This window comes from Diabrotica virgifera, chromosome 1 (genome assembly GCF_917563875.1).
Source record: "Diabrotica virgifera virgifera chromosome 1, PGI_DIABVI_V3a".
Taxonomy (NCBI): Eukaryota; Metazoa; Arthropoda; class Insecta; order Coleoptera; family Chrysomelidae; genus Diabrotica; species Diabrotica virgifera.
In genome coordinates, this window is record NC_065443.1 from 291,849,994 (window position 1) to 291,871,593 (window position 21,600).

At 32.9% G+C, this 21,600-nt stretch overlaps 1 protein-coding gene across 3 annotated transcripts in view; it reads left to right on the forward strand.

Moving 5' to 3' along the window:
• The first annotated feature begins 3,692 nt into the window (after nt 1–3,692).
• Nucleotides 3,693–21,600, forward strand: part of LOC126879148 (zinc finger protein 883-like) — a 45,897-nt gene continuing 27,989 nt past the window's right edge. For all 3 annotated transcript variants that reach the window (XR_007695991.1, XM_050642144.1, XM_050642143.1), the window contains exon 1: nt 3,693–4,295. Coding sequence is in view for 2 of the 3 variants with exons in the window: in XM_050642144.1 (XP_050498101.1) it covers nt 3,839–4,295 (457 nt within the window). In the remaining variant the exon portion in view is untranslated. The remainder of the gene's footprint in view (nt 4,296–21,600) is intronic.

The following is a 21,600-nucleotide window of genomic DNA, read 5'->3' on the forward strand; positions in this document are numbered from 1 at the left end:
AATGAAAAGCCTAGCCAAAAACAGAAAAGCATAGAAAAATGGGTGAAAGAAACAACGGACCATAATCCGACACCGTAATAGGCATAAGGAAAAAAGACAAGAAGAATAGATAAACTGAACAAACATTCATGAAAAATTCTTGTTTTATGTAAATTCTATCTATAAAATTTACATTTATATTGAATTTAAATATATGGATTTGTTGATACTTTTTTCAAAAAAAAAGAAGTTCGATAAAGAAACAACAGTTCAGAATAATTATAATTATTTTATTTGTTCTTCAAAATATTACAAAACTAAAATAAAAATAATACAAAATGAAAATAAAATATACAAAACTACAACCACCCATTTAAGATGAATATACCTTAGGCCGCCCTTTAATGGTAAATTAATTTACAAATGCTTGCATGTAAGAACAGTGTAAAATTAGTATGGCAGAGGATCACCAGGAAATAATACGAACTTAAATAGCATTTCAACTTATTTTTGTAACTCCACACAGAAGCAAACATTTTGTTTTTTTTTTAACTAAAACTTTGGTTTAATAGTAAAGTTTTTAGGAATAAAAATTAAGAGGGACCCCACTATCCGAACATAATCAGTTGCATTTATTTTGTGTATCTGATGAAACGCATTTTTTTAGTACTTAAAAACTTAAGTAACATCAATTTTTTGGTGGTTTCGGTCTACCTGGGGTAAAAACTGAACATACTTTTTTATGAGAAAATGGTGGAGAGTCTAAATTTGGGATTTAATATTGAAAAAATGAAACTGAAAGTTTCAAAATTTTATGTATATTTTGTATAACAAAGTATAATAATATGCCCTTAGACTACTCGTTAAACATGTCTTACACAAACATATGGCAAATATCATCAAAAGCTAAACGAGTTAAAAATATTTACTATAACTTTTTTCTACTCCCGCAAGAAGTAAATTTAATGTTGTTCATTATAGAAATAAGATATTTTTATTTTTAATTAAAAATATGTTTTAATACTAGGTACTACATACAATACTGGAAGTATAACATTTAAAATGAAAATAAATCAATAATTTTATTGCATCTATAAGTAAGAGTCCTATGATGGCCACATCTACACTAAATTTAAAATTAAGATGCAGTAGAAATAAACAAACCAAGACAAGTTAAATGCTACTATTAGGAGCACTCCCGAATCATAATTTACAATGTATAAACTTTGAAAATTATTATTTGGGATTTACAATGTATATACATTGTAAATTATGATTCGGGACTGCTCATAGTAGCATTTAACGTGTCTTGGTTTGTTTATTTCTACTGCATCTTGAATTTAGTATAGTATATTTCTATAAATATTTAGGTAAATTTAAATACCAAAACAAAATATAATGTTATTACCACTGAATGTAAAAAATATTTAAGTACAGTGAAAACTATTAAAACTCTGTTTATTTTGTGAAAAGTTACTATTCACAAAGTTTATTTAGCAATAATGTATCAAACCCGGCATTACCACATCTGCGAAAGACAGTACTCCGTTGACTAGGGTAGGTTTGGGACTATGGCCACTAATGTAGACACAATGAAATTCCAGGCTAATGTTTGTAAGTGTAAATAATATGAAATGGAGATTATTTTTATAACAATACAATAATTTCGATGGTTAAACAGATTAGGTTAATCTTCATTGTACAGATCTATTTATTCTTATGAGATCTTTCCTTAGAACACTTAGAAATAAAATGCACATTGTTTCTCACTGGCCCTGGGAAAAAAATTATGGTTACTATTGATTTGTACATCAAGTTACTTCAGGCAGGTAATATTTTATATTAACCATATACTTTGTTTCTATAAATGTTTAGATCAATTAAAAATGGTCTTCATTTGCCAATCTGTTAACATTTTTTCAACTCATGTACTGAATGTTCCATTAATTTCACATTTTCCCTAAAACAATATCAATTTAAAATCAAAAATATTCCTTTCATGATTGCATTTATTTTTGGAACTTTACATACCTTATACTTACATTTAACAAGAGTAGAGACATGTTTACATTTTCCACTATTTTCTACTTTACAAGAACATAACATTTGGCTAATGCTCATGCCATTTGTGAAAGATAGGGTTCCTTTAATTTCGTGGGGATTGGACCTTACTGAAGGAATAAACCATATTACATTTTGATGGTATGCTCAGAACTTTCCTCTATTTTTCCAGCCAAAATAAGATGACTAAAACTTGTTTTCCTTCTAAAACTTCTTGAATTTTGAGTACCCAAGAACTTCAAATATCCCACGATACTACTTAACTTCATGACTAAAAAATAGAACCAAACCAAATAGAAAATAGAACCTTAGAATATAAAAGAACAGGAAGGAGTCTGTCATATATCAACAACACCTTAAATTTCTAGCGGAACTGGCCATCTTGAACGTCTGTGGATGACTCATAAGTTTTTGTCAACGAGGTAGAAGGTGTTTGTGTATTGGATCAGCTGTGTGCATAGGCGTACCATCCGGTAAAGCTCCTGTATATGCAATCAATTAACTGAAGTTATTAGTATAATAAAATGTTATTTAACTGACTTTTCAACAAAATATTATAGGTTTGTTCCAACACGACCGAGAACCGTCACGAAACGGTAACGCTCCTGCGCAGTAAAGAAAATCCGTTCCAACAAAAATATGATCGTCATCGGATCGTCCTTCCCACTGTTCCAACAAGAATTGTGATCTTTCGGTGACGGTTTCGTGATGATCATTTCAGTAATCGGGCAAATGCATAATGTGCTGGTTGGACTGACTTGAGCACTAGGATTTAATTCTTTAAATTTTTTGAGCCTTTGATCGACTAAAAGCACACAAGCTGTCACCAACAAAAATGACAAATATATGATTACCGTCATGGGACGATAACTGAGCGATACAATTACGAACATGCGCACAACAAACGGTACAAGTAGTTTCGTGACGGTTTCTGGGCCGTCCAAAAGTTCATGTTGGAACAAACCCTATATCAATACGTATTTTCTCTTGATCTATAGCTGTTTCTTTAACATCAAAGATGTAATAAAATCGTTAAGAATTTATTTTCTTCCCTATATCAAAGGTACGTCACTGGAGATAGAAAGCAAATCTGACAGCTGATCGCCATTTGCAACCTCCTTCCTAGCTCGGAGTCATTTCGCATTGTACTCCTTCCTGGATTATTTTATATTCTAAGAATAGAACCATATAGAACTTCAACAATTTTGAAAACAAAACAAAATTTTTTCTTGACAGAATGACAGATGATTTGTGACGGAACGGAACAGTAAATCTGGCAACACTGTATTCCATCAGAGCGAGTTTTAGCCGCATGTCTTAAAGGCGGCTGCACAATTGACCGGGAACGAGAACGGAAACTGAAAGCATCAGCAGATTCACAATTAAATGGTAAACAGCTGTTTTGTGTCACTGTCACTTGTGCTATTAATTATTTTTCTTCTCAAAATAAATTTTGTGGAACGATCTTTTTCTAATTTTTCCCTTCCGACGGCCCTTCCGTCCAGCGTTTTTATAATTTGTATAATTAAAACATTTTAGAATTAATTCTATTGTAATTGTTTTATTTTCTGGTGATTTTTTGCAAAATCTGGCAACATTGCCGACGGAGTCATCTGTCAAATTGTCAATATGTCAATGAATATGAATGACAAAACCAAAAGTAAAAACACAAACACAAAACACTGACATTGAACAATATAAATAGTAACTAAGTAAGATTAGTAACTAATATTATGTATGTATTTTAATTTAATACATTTTGTGCATATTGGAAACAGTAATTGAGTTTAAATTCGAAATGGAGTTAAGTGAAGATTCTACAGAAAGAAAACAAAATATTTTAATACCTGACAAAGGTAGAGGTTCTGTAGAGCAATATGTTAATGTACAAATTAAATCAGAACTGGAGGAATGCAGGCTTGAGCTTGAAAGTAATTACACAGAGAATTATTTATCAGAGTCATATTGTTCCGATAATATTAAAATAGAAGAACATGTGCTACAATATGATATAAGTAACCCATACCCTGTCATTACCAAACAAGAAGTTAAGACAGAAATCAAAGAAGAACTGGATGAACATAACTTACAAGTAAATCACGGGTGTGACACTCTATTTAACAGTACAGATACTGAAAAATTAGATTCGGAGAGAGATGTAAAATTGCAAATAGGAGCTTCACCTGAGATAGATGATGAAAAACATTGCAGAAGTATAAAAACAGAAAAATTATTGCCCAGCATTGACAAAAAAGGTAAGTTTTAGTATTATGTATAGAGTTAATGACTGAATCTAAAATGTACATCAATTTTGCTTCAGTTACTGATTATTCTTTTTATATGGTTTGCATTTGAAAGAGATTACTTTACACATAGACTACTATGAATTGGTAAACTTCTTGCCAGAGTAGTTAAAAAACGTTTATACTGAATTCGCTCAGCCAAGATTTATTTTGACACATTCGGAATACTGCCGTCCTTAGCCAAAACTCTGTATCTACAGAGACATCACATTTGAGTAAAATCGGTTTTTGTTAAGTATTCGTATACATTTACACAAGATACGGGATAATATCGATGGCTTAGTGTGAAAACCTCGTATCTCATTTTTTTTTCGAAAAAGACATTTTGGTGTTTTTATTTTGAAAACCTTGTATCTCACGATTTACAACTGTTAGAAAAAATCCAAATACACTAAACTATTTTCTACAGCCGAAAAAAGAAACCACGTATATCAATTTCTCTCTTGATTTAGTGTGAATACCACGTATATTTGTAACCAAGAATTTGGTACTTAATTTGGAGTGTTTGATTAAGAAATTCGACTTAGAGAAATGTTTTTTTGTGAACAACAAAAGGTAGTCCGGCATATAGAAACATTTTATAAACCTTAAATGAAAAGATTTGTACTGTATCAACCTAGTATTTGGAGGTGTGCAATAAGTTATGAAAAATGAAAACCTCGTAAATAATCATAAACACAACCTCATTTTAGATGAAAAACACGTATATCAAGATATACGAAGTTATCATAGTTACTTGGGTAAAGGCTCTATATACTGCAAGGATATTTACGTGTTTTTCATAGTTATTATTTGTATTTTCAATTTAATAGCAACATTTAACACTTTCAGCTCTGGGCCAAGATCAGATATTTATCTCAATGTGCTCAAATTAAAATACGTAACAGTAGTTTTTGTTTTTAGATTATATTATGCAGAAAATCAGTTTTTTGTCTCTCCTGTAAAATTGTAATTTAATGAGATACGAGGTTTTCACACTAAGCCATCGATATGTGGTGTGTAATGGGTTTTGGCTTAACTTACGTCATTTTTAGTAAGCAAATAAGATATGCACATTTGGGTTACAAAGAAGTAAAAATTTAATTTTTTCAGATTTTTGCAGATACAGCGTTTTCGCTAAGCATGCCAGAATAGGCAGAACATCCTGTATTTTCTATACAACACAAAAATTCCTACCTCACACTATTAACTGCTCAAAGCAACTTAAACTTTCATTAAAAAAAGAAGAATCATTGGAAATAGTGGGAGTGTATATACTATGAAAGTGGAATTTATTTCTACAAAATATTTTTATTTTGTACAATAAATAATTTTCTCATTTGTTATCAATACATTATAATGGTATACTTAAATACATAATAATTATTGATTGGCGTAAGGTTTATGTTATTTATGTCTGTTTACTATTACAGTGGAACCCCGATAAGTCGGCCCCCGATAACCCGGAACTCCGGCTAACCCGGACTGATTTTTATCAGACAAACATTTCAACAATAAAAATGTATTGCTGTTACAAAATCTCGTGAACCTAATTCATTCATTTGGTGACGTCAATATATGAACGAAACGATTGAATCCGACATTACTGAAAATATCAGGGTGCAGATGGGACCCTGTCGCACAATTCGAAGCAAATAAAATAGTCGTATGTTTTTTGCTTCATTTTATTTCGGTTATACATACACATTTTCAAGGTTCACGAGGTTTTGTACCAACTCTATGTAATATAATATTTGAGAGATAATGGAACCGGATTGAACTACATATACCATAGTAAAAATGACTCATCATGGCACACCACATTCATTGTGGTGTTATCGAAAACAGGCACCTGTATTATCGTTTATTTATTTGAAACTTTCTTAGCATTGTTTAGAAAACACTATTAAAATTCTTTTTTTAACAATGGTCTTAGTTATCATTGTTATTAAATAACATAACATCAGAGACGGTATTGTGTGTAGTAAAGTCGTATTGTTGGCTTCGGTTTTGTAATCGTTCGTAAATTTATTCAGATTTTGTGTTTGCGTGTCTTTTGTCTATAAGGGCAACAAAACGTAAAAATGTTGTAGTGACAATGGAAAAGAAACTAGAAGCATTAAGTAGAATTGATAAAGGTGAATCTTGCAGCATTAAATTATGGTGTCGGTACATGTACAGTATCGGATTGGAAGAAAAATAGAACTAAAATCGAAGAATTTTTTTTCAAAATGATAACAAAAGACAGTTTGGACAATCGGTGCAAAGCTAATAAAGCTAAGAATGAGACATTTGACGACGCTTTGTATGTGTGGTTTTGTGTGGAATGGGAACGTGGTTTACCAGTGTCTGTGTGACAATTATAACGGAGTTTATCTGTAAGCATACCATATTTTATTAATTTTTACCATTTTCTCCGGCTAACCCGGATTTTCGATAACACGGGTCGGCCGCGGTCCCAATTAATCCGAGTTAATGGGGTTCCACTGTATTAATAATATTGGTTATGAGCAGGTATGTTTGGTTGTGTAGTACCTAATTTCCAGTCACATCTAGCAACCTAACTTCCCAAAAAACTACCAACGTCACTAGACAGTTGTGGCTCAGATTAGCCAATAGACTCTACAAGGTTTTAAGTATATATTATGTTAAAAAAAGAGTGTGTACCTTGTATGTAAGTAAGCAGTTATACTTCTTTGTCCTATAATTGTGCCCTATTAATATACTTATGTATATGAAGTCACTTACTACCTAAGAAGATGTGGCTACATGCAGGGCTGACCGGCGCCCGCGTTCTTGACATATTTTAGCGCCCTTTAAATCTACTATATCTAATTATGAAATAAACCTATAATTTTTTATTGCTTACTTGTAATAAAACACAGAAATTGCAAGAACTCAAATTAACACATTTGGAAACTTCGATTCGAGTTTGTTCTCATAAATAACAAAAAATTATTGTGAAGCAAGAATAAATTGTTTTCCCTTCAACTCTTGAAGCTGGGCTATAAAATATTTGGACTGCACTAGTTCAACTTCAATTTCAGGTTCAATATGATCAGGATAGTTTTCAGGTAGTTTTGAAGCACACTTCTTTATTTGAGTATCACTCAGTTTTGGAAAAACACACAAATACCAAATACTGAGTTCATTGCTGACTCTGTCAACCAACAACTAAGCTCAGTAATTACCCAAAGTTGGTAGATATGTTTCAACCTTTAACTTTTTTTCCATCCTGTAGAAAAACTTCATTGGAATTAGCATCATCAAAATATAGTTTTGGTGCTCACGAGTGCAAAATTATCTCTTAGGGATTTTAAGAACTCCAAAAATGAATTTAGAAGCTGAACTGCAGTTTGAAGTTCAATCTCCTCTGTAATGATTAAATGACAACGTTAATCAGTTCTAAAATTGTTACCCAAAAATTATTATAACTGTTTTTTACATTTCTTTCGACAAACGCTTAGCCTTATGAACTGTTTTCAGCTTTCTGAGTAGTATGTATATGTATATAAGCTGTACACTCCCGTGGAAGTTGTAGCTGTTTTTCACTTTAATGATCCAGACACGGGGATCAATGATAAAGACACGGGGATCAGTCCACTTTTCTTCTAATCTGTTTCCTCAAAGCTTCTGGTGTGTCTTCGTTTCCGTCACTACTTTTCTCCACTCATTTCGGCTCTCAGTCTTTTTTTTCCAGTTTCGAATTCCCATAACTCTTAAGTCGTTTTCAACTTGCTGTTTCCATCTTGCTTTTGGTCTGCCTCGTGCTCTTGTCTCAGGGGCTATTCAGTTGGTAATAACTTTAATGGGATCATCTTCACTTTTTCTACTTATATGACCATACCACCTTATTCTTCGTGCTTTTGCTTCTTTCACTATGTTTTCTCCTTCCATCCATTGTTCTATTTCGTGGTTGATCCAGGGATTCTTTCGTTTTCATTTATTACTTTTGGTCCTAGAATGTTCCGCAATATTTTTCTTTCAAATACTTTCAGCTGTTCTTCTTCTTTTAACGTTAGGGTGTTGGTTTCTATGGCATACATTACCACTGGCCTTATGGTAGTCTTATATATTTGCTTCTTTGTATTTCTGCTTAACTTTTTATCTTTTATTATTTTTTTATTTTTGTGGTAAGCTCTATCTCCTGCTTGTAGTTTCTGTTTCAGATCTATTCTTTCATTATCTCTACTAATCATCGTTCCCAAGTATTTGAGTGTATCTACTTCCTCAAATCTGTAATTATCTATTATCATTTGTGTTAGTCTTGTTTTTTTGAATCTGCTTGCGTTCATGTACTTTGTTTTTTCCATATTTATGTCTAGTCCTCTTCTTTTTGCCCCTCTTTCTATTTCAGAGAATGCCTTAATTAATGATCTTTTGTCCCGGGCTATTATAACAATATCATCTGCATAACCTACTATTTGGACTGCGTTTTTATTAATTATTCCGTTATTTGTTGCTTCTTGTTGTCAACTCAGTTGACTAAGAAGACACTACTCAGACTGAGTCAACTCAGTTGACTCAGTCTGAGTAGTGAGTAGTGTCTTCAGCAAAAGTATGAAGAGTAGATTTGAAGGCACTGGAACCTTTAGAAAGATCTTGTTGCATCTTTATTTGCACTCCATCTAGTTTTGCTTGTTCTTTTAAGGACTAGATCGTGGCGAATGGGATCGCTTAGTGGAGTTTCATTTAAGCATTTGATCATAACTTCCCCACAGTGGGTAGAGACTAAAAATAAGTTAGTATTGCACATATTTGAATTTTTAACATACTATGATTTCTAGTTTTTATTTAATTCTAATCATTATTTTTTCGTTTTTGGCCCTACGAAGCCCCCTTTGGGGCTGATTCTCCTAGGCAACTGCCTATTTTGCCTAATGGTTAATCCGGCACTGCCTAAATAATGCGTCATTTTAAAAGAAGTTGCCTGAGAGGTTTGAACTCTACTGAAATGTTTTCTCATCACTGGATCAAATGCTTCTACTAGCTACTGGCAAGTCAATCGCCACGTATTTCGTAGCTCCGAACAAATCGTTTGATTTTGTATAATATACTAATTATTAATTCATTAGACATAAACTATCCTATTAAGTGCAATAAACTCTACAAAAAGTGCTAATTAGTTAGTGTAAAATTTGCAATCTAAAGTGCCTTTTGGAACAGTTTTTGTGAGTACATTTTATCATATTCGTAAACCTTATCAGCATATTCACAGTAAAAACTACAATGCCTACGTCACCTAATTGTGGGAATTGTTTAAAACCGATACCTGCCAACGATCGAAAACTTCAGTGCGATGGATGTAAACGACAAATTCACATGGGCTGCACAGAGGTTTCACTTGACGATCGGGTAACCAGACAGAAAGTTCGTGGTATTTGTATTCTGTGCAACTCTTGTAACACAAACGTTGCTAACATTTCTCAAATTAAGGATCTTTTATCTGATCTCAAATTAGATATTAACAGTAAAATGGATGCATTTGATAATAAACTGGCCGAATTAAATGAAAAATTAAAGCAGATTGACTCTCTTAAATCAGTAGAATTTGCGGATAATATAGCTAACGAAGCTGTTGATCGTATTACAAGAGCCAAAAATGTGTTAATCAGAGGCGTCCCCGAAGTGGGTTCTACATCTCAGGCTAAAAAAGATCATGACAATAATGTTATTACATCGGTATTGAGTTCTGTTGGGTGTCAAGAAACTCCGCTGAGTTTTTACAGGGTTGGCAAACCTAATCAACGTTTCCCTCGTATGTTAAAAGTGGTTATGTCTTCCGACTATTTTGCTAAACAAATTCTACGCAACAAATCCAAGCTTCTAGAAGATAAAGACACTGAATCCTTCTCCATAATTGACGACAAAACTCCAATTCAACAACAACGTCTGAAAGACCTTCGAAGCGAACTGGAAACTAGAAAAAACAATGGTGAACGGGACTTGACAATTAAGTACATACAAGGCATTCCTAAAATTACTACATTTCGCCATTGACCCAAACTCCTCTATATTCAACGATTGGCTACTTCTTTATACAAACATTGCTTCACTTAATGCTAAATTTACTGAATTTGTATGTAATATTCAATTAATAACACCTCATATTATCTGTATAGCTGAAAGTTGGTTGAATAATAATATTCCTGACTCTTTAATTGCCATACCTAGTTACACTATTTATCGTAAAGACCGACAAAATCGCATAGGAGGTGGGGTCTGTATTTATCTTTCGGAGTTAATTACTAATAACTTTTCTATTTGTGCTAAAGATATTCAGACTGCCGGATTAGATATTCTTCACCTGACTATCACCAGAAATTCATTTACCATGAATCTAATTTGCTTGTATCGTCCCCCTGATACCCAACCAGGAACTGATAATCTTTTTATTGAATTACTTGAGGAAATATCACTTCTTGACAATCTTGTTATCGTAGGTGACTTTAACTTTCCCGATATCTCATGGCCAGCTATTTCGTTATCTGACGGTGTTAGCTCTCATAATTTATTTAAAAATTTTATTATAAATTCCAACCTGTCGCAACTTATCACCAAACCTACTAGATTTAGACTTAATAATCAACCATCAACGGTCGACCTGGTAATTACAAACGAAGAACAATTAATTTCAACGATAGACATATCTTCTCCAATTGGAAAATCCGATCATGCAGTGATAACTTTCCACATTCAGTTTAACTTATCGAAAAGTCTTAACAAAATGTATACAAAGACTATAACAGTTACAGATTTCTTTAAAGTTAATTCCGCTTTACATCAACTTAATTGGAATATCCTTTTTCATAACTTAATCGATCCCTCGTCAATGTGGGACACTTTTCTTGACACTACAACTAGAACTATTTCAGTTCATACAACTGAACGTCAGCTGTTTAGAAATCAATTAAAACCTTGGATCAACCTTGCCGCTACACGCTTAATTCGACATAAACGGAAGCTTTGGCAATCTTATAAACGCACAGGTTCCCTTGATGATTTTCTTCTTCACCGTAGATTTTCCAATATAGTAAAACAATCTTTGCTAAACCTAAGGAAAGATTTTGAAGAATCTATCATTGCAAGTGATAATAGTAAGAAAATTTTCCGGTACATTCGCACATCTTTATCATCTAAAGTCTCCATACCATTGCTTCAAAAAGCCGACGGGTCTTTATGTTCTTCGAATAAAGAATCCTCTGATGCTTTATCGCTGTTTTTCACTCAGGTTTTTACAGATGAACCTAATGATGCCGTTCCTCAAATAATGTGTCCACGTTTGCATGCAACTCTTAATGACATATCTTTCACACCGGAGGTAATTAAACAACATTTACGGAAACTACGCAACAATTCATCGCCTGGTTTGGACGGACTAACCTCCTTTTTCCTAAAACAATGCGCAGATTCTGTAGCAATCCCTCTATCCCTTATGATGAATACTTCCTTTAATCAGGGTTATCTCCCTTCATCGTGGAAATTGGCTTCGGTTACTCCTATTTTTAAGAAAGGCAATAAACTTGATTGCAATAATTATCGCCCAATCAGCCTAGTACCTATTGTCAGCAAGATCATGGAAGCCATTATTTCTGAAGCTATGTCTGAGTTTCTCCTTCACGAAAATGTGATTCCTCACCAACAACATGGTTTTATTAAAGGTCGTTCAGCAGTCACGAATTTACTCCATTGTGTTAACGATTGGTCGTCATCTTTAAACGATCGGCATCCTGTTGACGTAGTCTACTTAGACTTCTCCAAAGCTTTCGACCGTGTTCCCAAGCGTCGACTACTAGCTAAATTGGATCACTTTGGTATCCGCGGAAAGTTAAACCTTTGGATTCAGAATTTCCTATCTGATAGGTATTTCCGAGTTCGTGTTGGGGAAGCATATTCATCAGATAAACCTGTCAAGAGCGGAGTTCCACAAGGATCGGTACTTGGACCACTTCTCTTCTGTGTCTATACAAGCGATCTTCCACTCATTATATCTAGTAAGGTTTCCATTTACGCTGATGATACCAAGTTGTACGTTAATCCTATTGTTAACCAACATGTTCTTCAACATGATCTCGATACAATATTGAAGTGGTCCTTGGAATGGTTACTTCCTCTTAACATTGAGAAATGCGTTGTACTACACATTGGCAAGAACAACCCGTCACTACCGTACTTTATAAATGGACATCCCTTAAGCTCGGTAACCTCCCACAACGACCTCGGAGTGATAATTAACAGTGACTTAAATTGGTCGGAGCATATTGTGTCGGTGTGTAAACGTGCAAACTCGAAACTATTTCTGATACGTAAGTGTTTTACACGTATTTCTTTAAATTCCATGTGCAGACTTTATTCAATATACGTCAGACCTATCTTGAGTTTGCAGGACCGGTTTGGAATCCAGATCTCGCTCGTGACAAGGTATTAATCGAAAATGTGCAGCGTAAAGTTACAAGACTCGCATTCGGCCGCGTAAGACCTTGTTATGAAGATAGACTCACCATGGCTCATCTAACTACTTTCGAGCGTCGACGTCTTCGAGGTGATCTAATTTTGTGCTTCCGAATTCTGAAATACAACTTTGGAAACCTAAATACCATGTTTACCATAAGCCGAGATGATAGATTAAGAGGCCACCAATACAAATTAAAGAAGGAGCAGGCAATAGCACGGTCCAGAGTAAACTTCTTGCCTAACAGGATATTTAATATTTGGAATAATTTAGATCGAGACACCATATCAGCAACTACAGTGAATACGTTTAAAAACAGACTGGATACGACAATATTTCATACATAAAAATTGCACGATGTTAAATTTTCTATGGATATTTTACTAATATCTCTTATTTTATGTAACTGTCAGTAGTTATTTTACATTGTTATTTTTCTTTGTTTTTGGGCATAATAGGAGCTCGCTCCTCTGCCCTTACTTGTTATGTAATAATAATAATAATCAAATGAGGAAATCATCTTGACAGCTTTAAGGAAATTTCCGTTATTATTGTCTGGACAAAAATTTTGACGTTTTGGACACAGAATGTCATGCCAATATTTTCTTTTTCAGTTTCTAGACCCGTGAGTGATGTTCGTTTAGAGTTGTAGATAATTTTAACAAGTTCTTTAAATTCATTTATGTATCCATATTACCATTATGTACAATTATTGATGTTTTATGTGTTCTTATAGCCAGTGACAAGTGTTGCCAATCAGATGAGAATCAGAAAAAGTATTGATATTTTTACCGAAAATCTTAAGAGGATCGGTACGTATTTTCGGCTGCAATGCTATTCAAATGGGGATTCATTTTTTTCGAATCCTGAGAAAACTAATAAGTATTTTTGAAAAATTTAAACGCAGAATGAAAGATTACGTTATTAGCGAGGGCCAAAAGTCCCTGAGAACTTCTATAATGTTTATTTTAATGAGTTACAGGGGTGAAAAACGTAAGAGAAAATTTAGTGTGATTTTTAATTTCAAATATCTCATTCAAACTAAACTTTTTATTTATTCTAAGGGACTTTCGGCCCTCGGTAATAATTTAATCTTTCATTCTGCGTTTAAATTTTTCAAAAATATTTATTGGTTTTTTCAGGATTCGAAAAAAATAAACACAATGCCGTGGTAATATTTTCAAATCTATCTTTGTCTTACAACGCACTCAGCCGAATATAATATTGTCAGATTGTCAGTCAGACACTGACAATCAGTGACAATTTTAAATATTTGACATTGCATCGGGAATATTTTGAGTTATTGATGAAATATTATTGATATATAGTGTATTTGATAAATAATTGATTTAAGACGTGAACTTAATAAAAAGTTATTTATTGTGTATTATTTGTGGAAGATCCAAGCAAAGAATACATCAGGATAATATATTCTGTGATCCAAGTATTTTGTTGTTAAAGATGTTCAAAATTGTAAGCGTTCCATAACAATATATTATTAAAAAAATCACTTTAACACTTTTCCTCTTTTCTCGATTGAGTATAAGTTTTTGTTGTACAAATAAATTATTACAATCACTGAATACATAGTTAGTGAAAAAATTATCACATTTATTAACTGAATTAATAATTTGCAATTATAAAAATAACAGTTATCCAAGAACATTCAAAAGCCATCTCTTTAAATTAATGATGACATTTTCAAGTAGAATGACATTCTAGTAATGTTTACATATCCATATCAGTGTGAATTTTACTACACGTAATTTGCCGTTTAAAGACAGAAAAAGTAGGGATACACGTAAAATATTTGCGAATTATGTACCCATAGCCTTAAACCAAAACAAAATATGGAATTTTCCGATTAAAAAATGATTATCTCATTTAAAATAAATATTTCTTATTTACCAAATCTTCGATTTGGCGCCATTGTGGGGGATACGCCCTCGTGCACCACAAGCGTTGCACGCCCGGTTACAGGGACCGTGGCTACATGGGAAGAGTGTATGTGAGTGTGTTAACAAAAAAATTGAACTGGCAACTATGGTCTGTTTTTAAACCAAGAGGAGTAATTCGAATTGACAGCGCCATAATGCTTGTTTGTAATTCGTCCAACCTCAAGCAAGTTTACTCCACTGTTATGAAATTTTGCACTAATGACATTTATGACATTTTGAAACTAATGACATTTATGACATTTTGAAACTAATGACATTTATGAAATTTTGACACTACTGGCATTTCAAAGGTTAATTAAATGATTGATATCATTTTCAAAAATGATTGATATTGCTAATTTTCTTTTTATCAAGTACAGGGTGAGTCAAAACGCAAGTAGGTACATTATTTTCTCAGTCATTTTAAATGGAACATGCTCTATTTTCTATCACTATTGAAAAGTACCTTTACCGTACTTTAATTTTTATATAACATTTCCTATGTCTAAATTTATTAGTTTTCGAGATATTTTCAATAGACCAATAGGGTGGTCACACAAGTCACCAGAATTTAATAAACTGAACTCATTTTTTTGAGTTTTACGTTGAATGAAGTTTATAAAATACCTCCACCAACAAGGTATGAGATGAAAAATAGAATACAATGTGTATGTACAATGTTTTAGGTGTGCATAAATGTGTTACGTCATTTTGAACACCTTATGTAATTAAATTACTAATATATTTTATAAAAGTAGCTTTTAATTTTTTCAAAAATTCAAAAAATGTTTCTATATGTATTGTGTTTATATTTTTTTTTTGTAAAATTTATTACTCATCAATAATTATTTTTCGTTCTTTATTTGTTACATTGTTACATTTACATATAAAAGTAGTTTTTAATTGTTTTCACAAAATGTTGTATTTTGTGTTGGTGTTTTTTTTTTAATTTGTTACTAATAAATTATTTTCTTTCTGTATTTGCTACATTGATTACTGGATTGATAATCAGTAATCGTAAATTGTCGGTTTTTCTAGATTGTCCGAGAATTTTCTATATTTACAAAAATCGAAATAAAAATAAAAGCTAGATACGGGTCAAATTATTATACTTTAAGAAATATGTACGGTAGGAAAAATGAAAGAATACCCATGAACGAACATATAAAACACGCTGTATTTTCCTGTAACCGTGATCACTTGTCAGTCATCACGCCCAAATTGATGACTTCACTAGTACGATATATATATATATATATATATATATATATATATATATATATATATATATATTGTTATATTTCTATTTGATATGAAAATTAAATTTTGATAATTATAAACAAAATTCACTTTAATATAAAATATTTTTAATTTTCTCAACCTCGGGCATATAAATTTAAAACAACCTGTATACAACAAATTGTTATATGTAATTTTAAGAAGTGATTAGAATAAGCGTACGAAACTCGGAACAATGTGCTTAGAATAAACAAAGTGAATGACGCGTACCATTATCGTTTCTTCGCGGAAGGTCGATCATTAGCCTATGCTAAATAAAACTCAGTGAAATAGATGATAGTTCATTATCGTTTTTCGCGGAAGGTTTCGATCATTAGCCTATGCTAAATAAGACTCATTTGAAAGAGAGAATAGGTCATTAAAATTTGTAAATAGTTAGAAAGTATTTTAGAATGGGAATTAAATATTTTCTTTTGAAATCCATTAAGCATATTTAGAAAGATTAAAAATTGGTTTTGAGGAATATTACGAATGAGAGTTGGTGGTGGAAGATTGATTTGTGAATTTGGAAGGGATATTTAGAAAGTAGGGGAATGAATGAGAAAGTGAGATCAGAATGTTTTGAGCTGTCGAGAAGTGAAGTCGAGTAGTAGACGGTAGTGTTCGAGGAGTGGGAAAGCCGGTGTAGTTCCGTGAGTGTGGAGTATCTATCGTGGAACGAGAAATAGGCCAGGTCGAGAGTAAAAGAACCTCCTTGAGCCCAGAGTGTCCCGGTAGCTGATAGCAGTTTCGAAAAAGGTAGAACACAGCATCACGACAAAAGCAGGAACGAGAGCTATTCGAGCTAGTTTTTCAAAGGAGAACATCACTGGAAGCCAGGACGAGGTTTGATCGCAGCCAAGGATAGCAGGAAAGGGTCTTGTGTGAGGACATTTTCAGTTCACCAGGAAAAGGTCAGTCTCATTTGTTTGGACATGAATGTATGGGTTTTTCGTATTAAATTCCACATAAAAAATTTAATAACATAATCAATAATATCAGAAAAGCTTCATCAAACTTAAATAGAGTTGTTCCTAATAACTCCTAATAGTTAAATGTTAATAAAAACTTTCAATTGAAAACCAAAAGGAAATAAGATTCCCATTTGTAAATGTTATGTTTAAGAATAATAAGAAATAGCAAATATTAAGCATTGATTGCCTTTTAAATAAAATAAAAAATATTTTGATTATAATTGTAACCCATATGTGTATTTTTTTACTCTTTTCTTTTCTATCCCGATTAGGAACCATTAAGAAATATTTAGAAGCCACGGAAGTAAGTAATTAATTTATAATTCGCCCTGAGATTGAAAACATATTGATATGTGATCTGGTTAATTAATTAGATTAGTATTAATACATTGATTAAATTAAGTAACATATAAGAATATTATCTCATATCAAAAATCAAGATCACATCAACTGTCGTCCAACGTGGAAAGCATTGTAAAGTATTTCTAGTGGCAAATTTGAAGGATAGAAAGAGTAAAGCCGGTATTTGAAAATTTATATGCCTGTGGTAAAAAGTGAGATACTTACATTTGATAACATAAAATTTTAGATCTCTTTAGGTACAAGTTTTACATAACTGATTTAATATTTTATTTTTACGATATTTACATTTGATATATTTATTGACAATTTATAATATTTGGGTGAGAAAAAGTCGTCTTGGTAACATACTAGTAAAATTTCATATTTGGCGGGGACAGTACTTCTTGAAAACAAATGTCTGTGACAAGAAGCCAAAGCAAGGACAACAAAAAACAAAAAGAACATTCAGACCAAGAAGATATTTTAGACACGACAATCATGGCATCAGAACAGCAAGAATTATCAGGAATAGATAAACTATTACAACTTATGCAACTCCAGTCACAAAAAATGGATGAAGCAAAACGAACAATGGATAAAAATCAGGAAGAAACATAAAAAAAATGGATAAAGTGGATCAAAAAATGGATGAAACACAAAAAAAAATGGATGAAACACAACAAAAAATGGATGAAACACAACAAAAATTGGATCAAAAAATGGATGAGACACAACAAAAAATGAAACAAGCAATAGAAGAGAACAACAAGAAAATGGAGGAACGCATAGAAAAGTATGAAGTGAAAATTAAAGATCACATGCAACAACAAGAGACAGAGATTAAATAAATCAAAAGCAAAATAAAGGAGATAACGAATTGCCAGAAAAAAGAAATGGAAAGTTTGGAAAACAAGTTGCAAAACGCTATTCAAGCAATCAGAGAAGAAATGGAAAGAAAGATTGCGGAAATCAATATTCAACAAAATGGAGGAGAAAGAAGAGAAATGGTTATACATAGCACAGATGACGTGAAGATAAGGTTTGGCGGGGATGTAAGAAGATTACACCCAGTGCCGTTCATAAATAGCCTGAAAAAGAAAATACAGCACATCGGAAATTTCGAAACAGCAAAAGAAACTATCAGAAACCATCTCAAAAATGAAGCAAGCCTATGGTTCGATTGCAAAGAAGAAGAATTTGACAGTTGGCAAGAATTTGAACAAAAATTTTTGAATTATTTCTGGGGAAAAGTCCAACAATTGGAAATTAACAAGGAATTGCAAAATGGGAAATACAATGATAGGATGGGTATATCAGAAAGGACATCTTCTTCTTCTTCTTCTTCGTCTAGCCATTTACGTCCACATCTGAACATAAGCCTCTTCAAGTCTTCCTTTCCATTGTTTTTTGTTGTACGCTACTTGTAGCCAATTTTTCCCGGCAGTTCGTTTCAGATCATCTGTCCATCTCATAGGAGGTCTGCCTCTGGGTCTTTTGTGTTCGTATGGTCTCCAGGTTAGAATTGTTCTGTGCCATTTGTTAAGATCGCTCCTAGCTACATGTCCAGCGTATTCCCATTTCAATTTTAGTGATTTTTGTACCACATCGGTGACTTTGGTTTTCTGTCTTATCCATGTGTTTGTTTTTCTGTCCTTAAGTGATATGCCAAGCATTGCTCTTTCCATCGCGTGTTGAGTGACTCTGAGTATGTTCATATTCTTTTTTGTGATTGTCCATGTTTGTGCCCCATATGTTAATATCGGAATAATGCATGCATCAAAAACTTTAGATCTAAGATGTCGTTGAATTTGCTGATTTCTGAGTATATAGTTCAGTTTGCCGAATGCTGCCCATGCTAACTTTCTTCTTCTTTTTATTTCTTCCGTTTGAATTTCCCTATTTAGTATTATTTTTTGTCCTAAGTATATATATTCTTCAACTTTTTCTATAACTTTGTTGTTTATTATTGTCATCGTTTCTTCGGAGTGCATGACTTTTGTTTTGTTTAAATTCATTTTCAGTCCTATTTTAGAAGATTCTGTGTGTAGTTCTGAAAGCATGGTTTGCAGTTCTTGTAGGTCAGTAGCTATCAGGATTATGTCATCCGCAAATCGTAGATTACTGAGATAGCGGCCATTGATGTTTATTCCCTTATATTTCCAATTTAGATTTTTTAAAACGTCCTCCAAAACTAAGGTGAACAGTTTGGGTGATAGAGTGCCTCCCTGTTTGACTCCCCTGTTTAATGGTACAGGGTTCGTGTATTCATTTTCATTTAGGTAGTATGTAGCTGTAGCTTGGTTCATAGTTTCTTTTATTAAGTTAATATATCTGCTGTCTATTCTACAATTTTGCATTGCGTTTATTACGGCCGTGTGTTCTATAGTGTCGAAAGCTTTTTCGTAGTCTACAAATGCTATACAAACTGGAAACTTGTATTCGTTACATTTTTCTATTAATATTTTTGTGGTTAACAGGTGATCGGAAGTTGAATAGCCTTTTCTAAAACCTGCCTGTTCATATGGTTGGTATTCATCTAATTTTCTTGTTAGTCGGGTAGTTATGACTTTGGTGAGTATTTTAAATAGGTGTGACAATAGACTGATGGGCCTGTAGTTTTCCAACTTTCGATTATCACCTTTCTTGTGTAATAAGATTACTTTAGAGTTGTTCCAGCTCTTAGGGACTTTGCCCTGGTGTAAACAACTGTCTATAAGCTTAGTTACAATTGCAATGAGTTCCTTACCTCCTTCTAAAATCATATCTGTAGTAATACTATCTTCTCCTGCAGCTTTATTTCTCTTCAAGTTTCCCAATGCTGTAGTCACCTCTGAAATTGTTACTTTTGGCATTATTTCCGATCCAACATTTTTTATTATTTTCCGTGCTGGTCTCATTTCATCGTCTTGTTGATGTGTTCTGTAGAGTTCCGTGTAAAATTCTTCTATTCGTTTCAGTATGTTTTCTCTAGTTGTGATTTCATTTTCGTCTTTTCCCATTAATGATATTATCTGACGTCGTCCTAGAGTCGGTCTGAGGCATTTCATACTCTTATTTTTTTCAATAGTTGTTGTTATTAATTTTTCTTCTTCTTTTCTTTTTTGTTTTCTGATTCCTTTTCTAATCTGCCTATTAAGTTCTCTATATTCTGCGGTTCCCTTTTTGTTAGATTTATTTAAGATCTTCCTTTTTTCTATTTGTTGTAATATTTCTTTATCTAATTCATTGTGTGTTGTTTTTGGTTTTTTCAGTTGCAGAATGCTTTTGTTCACTGTTTCGGTTATAAGGTTATTCAAATCATCAATATCATTGGAGTTTATCTGCTGCGTGTTAACTTGATTTAATGCATGCATTATCTTTTTATTGAATTCACTATTTTTTATTTCTTCAGATGTCCATTTGTATCTTTTTTCATGTATTCTTTTTCTTTCTAGTTTTTTGTTTATTACTAGTTTTGTTCTTATTAGTCTATGGTCGCTTCCTAGGTCAAACTGATTTAATACCGATACGTCTTTTACTAGGTTTCTATTTTTCGTTAAGATATAATCTATTTCATTCTTTGTCTTTTTATCGGGGCTCATCCATGTCCATTTTCTGCTTGGTTTTTTATTGAAAAAGGAGTTCATTGAGTACATGTTATGTTCATTAATGAAATTGAGAAGCATTTCTCCTCTATCGTTTCTTTGCCCGTAGCCATAATTGCCAATTAAATGTTCATAATCTTCTTCTTTTTTGCCCAGTTTAGCATTAAAATCTCCTAATAGTATTTCGTAGTTTGCTTTATTTGTTTCTATAGCTGTTCTTATTTCATCATAAAATATTTCTACTTCTTCTTCATCGTGGCTTTTGGTTGGGGCGTATACTTGGATCACTTTCAGAGTGGTTCTTTTATTAATTCTGATGATAAGGTATGCTACTCTGTCTGATATGGGCTTGAATTCTTCGATACACTGTGTGAGGCTTTGTTTTACCAAGAATCCCACTCCAGTGTATTCGCCACCTTTATGCATAAAATGTGTGCCATTTTTAAGTATTACATACTCATCACTTTTTCTTCTGGTTTCGCATATACCCAGGATATCCCATTTTATATCCTTTAGCTCATTTTCTATTTCTGGGAATCTATTGTCGTCCGTCAAAGTTCGAATATTGTAAGAACATAGCCAAATTGTCATCTTGTGGCAGCCGGGTCCTGCCCAGGGATTCTTGGCACCCCCTCTTCCGTCTGTTGTTTGATCGCTGCCTTGATCAAGACTTTGGGAAGTGCTGGGGACTGGGGGCCTTTTCTTTTTTGT